The following is a 7,878-nucleotide window of genomic DNA, read 5'->3' on the forward strand; positions in this document are numbered from 1 at the left end:
TTTTTTTTTTTTTTTCTCAAGTGCATAGGATGTGTGAATGGCCCTTTTTCTCCACTTATAGGAGAGGCAAACTTAGTGAGGAAAAAAAGAAAAAGGCATTCACTTTTGTAGCGCGTTTATTGGAAAAGAGGTGTGGGTACAAACCTCAGCGATATGCTGTTAGGGGTATACATGCATATATATATGTACATACATATATGTATACATACATACATGTGTGTGTGTTTGGGACAATTGGGCGGTGCCTCCCCTACTGGACCTTCCCAATTGGGACTACCTCCTCTTTAGCCCATTTTTCGCATCCCAGATGGGTGTGCTCTGAATTATTGTCAAGGGAGTCTCCCCGACAGGTGTTTTATTTCCACCCCCGGGGTAATTCCCTGACGAATTGAAATTTCCTCCAATGAGATGTCCTGTTTTGTTTGCGCTTCCTCCAGGTGATGTAACAAAAATGGGAGAAACATATGAGGTGAGGGTGGGGTTAGACCCGTTTGAAGCCCCCTGCTGGAATGTCGATAAAGGTGAGGAGAAGTTTGGCAAATGAGAAGGGAAAAGGTCGTTGGACGAGTGAAGGAGAATACACAAATCAGCCACGTCCGTTAGCTTCCTCATCTAGTGGGCATAGAAAGTCGGCTGCGTGTACCACATTGTGAGATGAAGGGGGAGTGCCTCCATCTGTGTGGCCAAGGAGGAGATATCCTCTAATTAAACTTGAGTATTTCGCAGCGTGGGGTTCCATTCCAGTTGCGCCAGGAGGGGAAGGAGCACATAAGAGGAATGTGTCGTGTTAAGGTTAGTTTCTTTCCTCCGTCCCGCTTCACATCGAGTGTTGCTGATTCGTTCGTTCGGGGGCGCAAAGGTAAAAAAGTCACACAAACTGGACGAAGTGTCGTGTGCTGTGTCCTGTTCTGCTCCTCTGCACGGGTCTGTTATTGTTCTGTTTTGTTCTGTTTTCTTTCTTTTTGCACAGGCGAGGCGGCCTCTTCGGAGCCAGTGAACTTTTCTATTCGCCCCCCTTTTCCCTGGCGACCCTTACGCAAAGGCATACATCGTCCTATAAGTCTCCGAAAAGTCAAAAAAAAGAGGAACAAATGGCTACATGCGAGTGGAGATAATAAAACAGCGGGAGGAACATCGCGCTCATTTTTTTTTTTTTTTTTTTTTTTTTTTTTGGGGGAGTACATGGGAGGTTTTTACGACTGTGGTGCCCTTTTCTAAGTGAACCAAAATTTATCAACTTCCGTTTCCCTGGCGTTATTCCAATCAACTTGTGCCATTCCGTGCGCATATCTCATCGCGTTGGTTTTTTCCCCTGTATGGCAAAATTTATGGAGAAAGAAAAAACAGCCTGGGCGTGATGTCACCCCGCATCTTCTAATTCTGACGCAACGGCATTTTGCCTCACCTCCTTCTGGAAAGATGATACTTTGAGGAGTTTGTCCCCCCCTCCCGTCCTCTGAAATTTTATCTTCCGTTTCGTTTTCCTGCAGCTTTGTTGCTGTTTGCTGCCCCTTTTTTCTCATCCTCACACCATGGCGGGTAATGAGCACGGGGACGTAAAAAACTTGGATCTGGGACCAGGTATGGCAGAGGCGATCCGTCGCCTGTTGCCAAATCCGCTGCCCACGTCGTGTCATCCTTCCCCTTCTGCCACTCAGTGAGCTCACCCCATTTGGCATTCCCTCCTCTTCCTCTTCAGAATTTAAAAACTGCAAGTGCCTGAACTTGTGCGAGCTGCAACTCATCTTGGGAGACCAGCTGCGGTTGACGTCGAAGCGGAACGAGGAGGCTCAAACGTAAGGGGAGTGTCGAGTGAAGTGCTGCCTGGAGTGACGCCGCTGGGCACCACCCCGCTTCGTATCATCCCGCTTGGCATCACCCCCGCTTCGCATCACTCTGCTTCGTATCACTCTGCTTCGTATGACTCTGCTTCCTATCACTCTACTTCGTATCACTCTACTTCCCCCCCACGCAGGCTCATAAAATCCTCGTTCGACTACGCCAACAAATTCGCAACGATCAAGAACAGGAGCTCAATCGTGGACGTGCGTACGAACCTGGAGCGCCTGGGGGAGCTGCACGAGTATGAGATTGCTATGCTGGTAAACCTTCTGCCAAAGACGGTACAGGAGGCGAGATACTTCATCCCGTCCCTCATTCGACTCAGCGACGAGACGTTGAACTCTATTTTGGAGCACCTCATCAGTTATAAGATGTACGTCTCGTGAGGGGAGAAGCGACGACTTAGAATGGACAAAAGAAGAATGCACAAATGAAGAAGGGAGAAGTTACGCGGGGAAAATGCAGAATGGACAAATGAGGAAGCTGCAAGTTGGAAGCTGCAAGTTGGAAGCGGCAAGTAGGAAGCGACAAATGCATCATGCGCAGGGGACGACGCCGCGCCGTGGCCTCCCCCCTCAGGCGTAGGCCTTGTCCACGGCGCCCCTGGCACCCATGCGAGACTTGGACAACGAGGGAAAGGGGTCGTTCTTGCTGAGCACGAGGATGTTGCTGTCGTAGGCGACATACGCATTTATGTATTTAAAAAGAATGAGAGAGGTGATAATACAGAGGGTCTCCAATTGGTGGTGGTGCTGTGTGATCTGGGCCCAGTTAAAAATGTGATGAAAAATACAGATAGGGACTTTATACAGTTTGTTTGGATTATCCTTAATGGTCCCATTCCACCAATCGACAGCAATTTTGAGGAGGTTACGTTTGACGACAAAGTGAATCTGGTCAATGCATTCATTCAGTCCGTTATCAAAGAAATACTTGGAGTGTTTATCCATGACGCGATTGTAGAGAAAGATATTTCCCTGTTTGATAGAATGAATGATATCCATATAGATGGTTAGTTCATAATCCTGTAACAATCTCTTCGGAGGGTAGAGTCCTTTGTTCAATCGGATGGATATAATACTCTCCAATAGTTTTTTCTTAAAATCTGTTTTTCCTTTTCTCGAATTGGAGAAGGCCCAGATGAATTCCTTCTCCGCCTTCTCATAGTCCATTTTGTGCAAATATAATTTTCCTAACTGATACTTAAAGAGAACAATAAATGATCTCGGAATATAGGAGTAGCCTATATCTGTTGAGTTGATTATTTTTAGAAAACTTGTTGTTATCTGCATGTTATTCAATTTCATACATAGTTTTATCGATTGAAACATGAGGATGACGAATCCTCCATGCTTTTCTATGTCTCCTTTAACGATGCCTATTTTTCCTCTAATTGAGTTTAATACCTCAATTGTGTATTTATTCTTCTCATTTATGTCTTCATTTTCTTCATTATATATGTCGTTTTTGTTACTGGTGTTGTAATGCGAATCCGCTAAGGTACTTATCGTATTTAGGAAGGAGCAGATGCTTAGTAGGTATGGTAGTAACCACAGGTTTTCACTGTAAAGATGGAGAAAGGAGGAGAGAAACTTGCATCCTGTACTGAGGAGGACGTCCCAATTAATACTGCTTCGATTGCACAATGTTTTGATAATAGTGTAATGGTCTATTATTAATTGTTCATAATTTTTTAGCGAATTTTTTTTTTTTATTTTTTTCCTTAACTCGGTTTCTGTTGTTTCGTCAAAGAGGAGGATGTCTACTGGTAGTTGAGTTAGCTTAAGGATGGAACTTATTTTGTACCCGTTACGTATTCGCACGCAATTCTCCATTTCCTGCAACAGGTCTTCATAAGTGCGCTGTCTACGCGGCGAGCCTCCTTCCCGCTGCTTCCGCAGCAGGTTGATTTTCCGCGTTATGGCGTTCTCGTCGGGTGGGTTCATTTTGGGGAGAATCGCTTCTAAGCGGTTAATGGGAAATGAACGTTGAGCAGCACGTTCAGCGGCATGTTCAGCGGCACCTTGCGCGGCGATGGAATCCTCCCCGCGTGGCACTTTCCTACGACGCCAAGCTGGGGATAGTATTCATTGGTGTCCTCTGAAGGGGGCTCTCACATGGGGGCAGCAGTGCTAGCGGTAGGAGCAGCAATGGCGGCAGTGGTGGCACACGTGCTTCTCAACGGGCCGCTTTGCCTGACTGGCCAATCGGGCCAGGTGGTCCTGCCCAGTGGTTGCGACTTCTCCTCTCCCGCAATGGAGGAACTTTCACGCGCGTTGGTAAGCTGCCAGATTGGTAAGCGGCTAGGTTGACGGAGCAACTAGATTGAGGAGCCCGTCGGTTGCCTCGCCTCAGCAAGTTATACCATCGCGCGTGTAACATAATGCCATGCCAAGGGTGGAGGGGAAAAGAAAAATGTTCTCACTCTCTGTAGCGCCTCCAACAGGGGTCTCCAAAAAAAACAAAAAAAAAAATTGCCCCACGCGTCGGAAGAAATGACCTTTATCTATGCACCGATTGGAGGGGATTGAAGTCGAAGTTGGTTTCTCACTCCAATGCGGTTGCGGAAGTGGAGAGGCGGCAACGCGGTAACGCTACACAGCAACAACGCGATGATGCGGCTGAGACCCTCATGCGGCGCGAAAGAAAAAACAGCAGTAAATTCGTGTGGAGGAACATCCCCCACCCCTCGGTCGAGAGTCACAGAAAAAAAAAAAAAGTTCCCAGTTTTTCACCTTCATTTAAAAAGAAGCAAAAAAAAGGCAAACAAATGAAAAAAAAGAGAGAGAAAAAAAAACACATACGTGTCGTGTACTTAAGCATGTGCACAGACAAACGAATGCCTACCGAGAAGAATGAGGAGCACAACATATGGGAGGAGGGGTGATAACCTTCAGGTGGGGTTGAGGAGGGAGACCTACCACCTTGTGCTTAAAAGCACATGGCCATGCCATTCCTTCGTATGGCATCCCCTGTTATGGCACCCCTTGGTACGTCTCCCCACAAGAAGACAAACACATTTTTTTGCTTTCTCCAACAAGTGTGTAGCTTTTTCCTTTCGGCACTGCTACTGTGCTAGCCAGATGGTATTGCCTCTCCTTCCTTTTTATTCAAGCAGAGGGTGAAGTGGCTGGACTCGGAGGACAACAGGTCGTGGATGCTCTGCGGAGGGGGGGGGTATAAGAGAAAGTAGTGCAGACGTGGTGGAGATGCGGTTGCGACGTGGGGTCCAATTGCCCCCTAATCGCCTTCGAGGCGATTCTTCGCCCGCGCACCAACCGTGATGTTTCGGGTGCCGTCCCTTATGGATAGGAAATCCAGCTCGTATTCTTTGCGCAGAAAGTGGAGCTTCTTTTTGATGTGATTTTTTATCATCCGTAAGAGGTCCTCGAGGCTCATGTGCTTCTTCACGCGCACGGGCATGTTGACGTTTAGGTTTCCTTGTGGGGGGGGACAGGTAGCGGTGGTAAAGCGGCATAATCGGGATAATCGGCATAATCAACGGACTATGGGCCCACGCGATTGGGGGGCGACTCTCCCTGGGTCTACCATTCGAAAGGACAAAATTGAAATGACCGCTCTCCATTCGCCTCCGTTCATAGAGGGAAATGTTGTGATCGTCCAAGTTGGTAGTTAGTATGTCCACGTCCCTTTTATCGATGCGGCAGAAATTTAAGATGCAGTCCTCGATGAGTTCTTCCGCGATGTAGGACACGATCTGGATGGGAATGCATATGGGCGTGATGTGAGAAAGAGGAGAAGAAAAAAAAAAAAGAAGAAGAAAAAAGTCCTTCCATAGACATGCGGAGCATCGGCAGCCAGTTGGAGGAGAGGCCCATCAGGGGAAGAAACTTCTCCCCTGTGGATGATGAGTCAAGACCACAATAAATTTGATGCACGGCCATTTTTTTTTCCCTTTTAACCTTTTCCGTGGCTACAAACGCGATGGTGTTTTTGAGCAGATTTTTTGTGACTTGGTTATGCCATTCGATTTGGGCTCGATTGTTCTGTCCGTAGGTCTGCAAAAGGAGAAAAAAAAGGAGGAAGAAAAAGTGACATGTATGCATAATCAGTGAAATGTGTGAATGCAAAAAGGACAAATTGATTGTTGGAGAAAGTCGAGGCATGAATTCAGGACAGGGGACTCTCCCCCTCCCATCCCGCTTCCTTTCCTTCCAATGTACCTGCTCCTTCGCCGACTGGACATTTTTCCTCACAATGGAATTTATAAGACTCCCAGATAACCCGAAGATGTTTATTTTGTTGAAGATGTCGAGGCACCTGAGGGGGGAGGTCGGGGCGCAGGAAATGTGTAGCCCCTATGCGGATGATGGTCTCCCCCTTGTGCGAATGACTAAAGGGGGATCCACCGAACAGTTGGGAGGAGATACTTAGTAGGGGGGACCCACCTGAAGAGTTCAGCCCCGTCAGCCATGACCCCCAAGTTGTCCCGCTGAAAATCAGTGAGGTGTGAATACGTCTGCACATTCTGTAGGTGGATTAATTGGACCGCCTTTTTCTTCTGTTCCATCGCCTTCACGTTTTCCTCATAGGTAAGCTGAATGGTAGCTTCATTCACAATCTGTTTGGTCAAATATTTTGCAAACCTTCTTATTTCTTCTGCCTGGTAGAGGCTACTCGTTTGAGTGTATCTCTCTTTTTTTTTTCTCTCTTTCTCTGATATGATTTGTTCATATAGAAAGGTCCCATCATTTTTGAGATTTTTTAGTTGCTCATTTGATTCTGTTATTTGTACGGACTTATTGGTGCACACGATTGTCGTCACTGGGGCAGTTAGGTTTCCTCTGTACGCATCTACACTCTGGTTTGTTCCAGGGGGGTTGACTTCGCTCCCTTTGGCGTAGAATCTTTTCCCACTACTGGCATAATTGCCCTTTTTGTCTTTCCCTTCTGGTGGCCGTTTGGGTAGTTTCCCCTTTGGGGGCTTCTTCACCGTTTCGGCAGCGTGGTTTTGAGTTTGTCTCCAATTTGTGTTTATGAAAGTGGAGTAAATAATCGATTGGACGGTCTCGTCGTCCTTCGCACAAGGGGCCTCGGCTCCAGTGACTGCACTAGTACCACTGGCTCCAATTGTCCGATTTTTTCTTGGCTGTTTTTCGAAGAACAACATTTGGCGAACGGCATCAACTCGGTCTTCAGCCCCACCTAACTTGACACTATTGGGAACATTTTTTGAGGTCGTCCGATCGTTCATATTTTTGTAGACGTAACTGACGCAGTTGATGTCCCTCTTATGTAGTGTCTTGTTGACGTTATCTAGGTAGTGTTTCCTTGTCTTCTCTATAAAGGGAGCTTCATCTGGTACCCTTTTTGTGGTTCCTCCGGATGGCTTCACTCTGTGGCTCTTCATGGGGTTGCCCCGGCAGTCACCTTGGCGATCATTTTTCTGATTGCCTTTTTGATTGATTTTTTGACCGTCTTTTTGATGACCTTCCTCACCGTATTTTTCACCGTCTTTCTGACCGTTTTTTTCACGGCCTTTCTGACCGTCTTTTTTACCGCCTTTTTGATCTCGTTTTTGACCGCCTTTCTGATCTCCTTTTTGACCGCCTTCTTGATCTCCTTCTTGATTGTCTTTTTGATCTCCTTCTTGTTTGCCATGTTTTCGCCTCTCATCGTCCTTCCCACTGGTCAGGTCGCTCGATTTTTCTGCTTCTTTCTGCAAAGCCATTTTGATTTTCACGCCCCTTTTTTTCTGGGTCTGTTCGGGAATTCCGGAAGGGTGAAGACTCTCACTCGAAACGCCGCGAAAGTGATGCGTAGGTGTGTATACGGCTACATCTGTGCGGGAGTGAACTTCCCTCCCCTGCTGGGATTGTCTTTCCTCCCAGCTCCGCAATCATACACTTGTCTGTTGGCGGGAACGCCCCTCACTCACTACCCCGTACGAGCATCTGCGCAAAGTGGCGAGGCGGTTGGTATGGAAAATGGGCTTATGCACAATAGGCTTATGCACGATGGGCTTATCCACAATGGGCTTATGCACTTGGCCGATATAGACGCGTCCATGCGGGA

General features: G+C 47.1%; 3 protein-coding genes across 3 annotated transcripts; 1 reads left to right on the forward strand and 2 right to left on the reverse strand.

Annotated features, from left to right (window-relative positions):
* Positions 1–1,532: 1,532 nt before the first annotated feature.
* Positions 1,533–2,228, forward strand: C922_02842 (DNA-directed RNA polymerase II subunit RPB4; the record flags this gene model as incomplete). Its single annotated transcript, XM_008818441.1, has 3 exons — positions 1,533–1,581; positions 1,700–1,796; positions 1,976–2,228. The coding sequence occupies 3 exons, from the start codon at positions 1,533–1,535 to the stop codon at positions 2,226–2,228; spliced, it is 399 nt and encodes a 132-aa protein (XP_008816663.1).
* A 189-nt stretch (positions 2,229–2,417) lies between these two features.
* C922_02843 (hypothetical protein) lies at positions 2,418–3,788 on the reverse strand (the record flags this gene model as incomplete). The annotated part of the gene is made up of 1 exon (XM_008818442.1): positions 2,418–3,788. The coding sequence occupies one exon, from the start codon at positions 3,786–3,788 to the stop codon at positions 2,418–2,420; it is 1,371 nt and encodes a 456-aa protein (XP_008816664.1).
* A 1,129-nt stretch (positions 3,789–4,917) lies between these two features.
* Positions 4,918–7,534, reverse strand: C922_02844 (hypothetical protein; the record flags this gene model as incomplete). Its single annotated transcript, XM_008818443.1, has 6 exons — positions 4,918–5,004; positions 5,122–5,282; positions 5,392–5,560; positions 5,766–5,849; positions 6,027–6,123; positions 6,252–7,534. The coding sequence occupies 6 exons, from the start codon at positions 7,532–7,534 to the stop codon at positions 4,918–4,920; spliced, it is 1,881 nt and encodes a 626-aa protein (XP_008816665.1).
* Between the last annotated feature and the right edge of the window lie 344 nt (positions 7,535–7,878).

This window comes from Plasmodium inui, assembly GCF_000524495.1.
Source record: "Plasmodium inui San Antonio 1 unplaced genomic scaffold supercont1.10, whole genome shotgun sequence".
Classification (NCBI taxonomy): Eukaryota; Apicomplexa; class Aconoidasida; order Haemosporida; family Plasmodiidae; genus Plasmodium; species Plasmodium inui.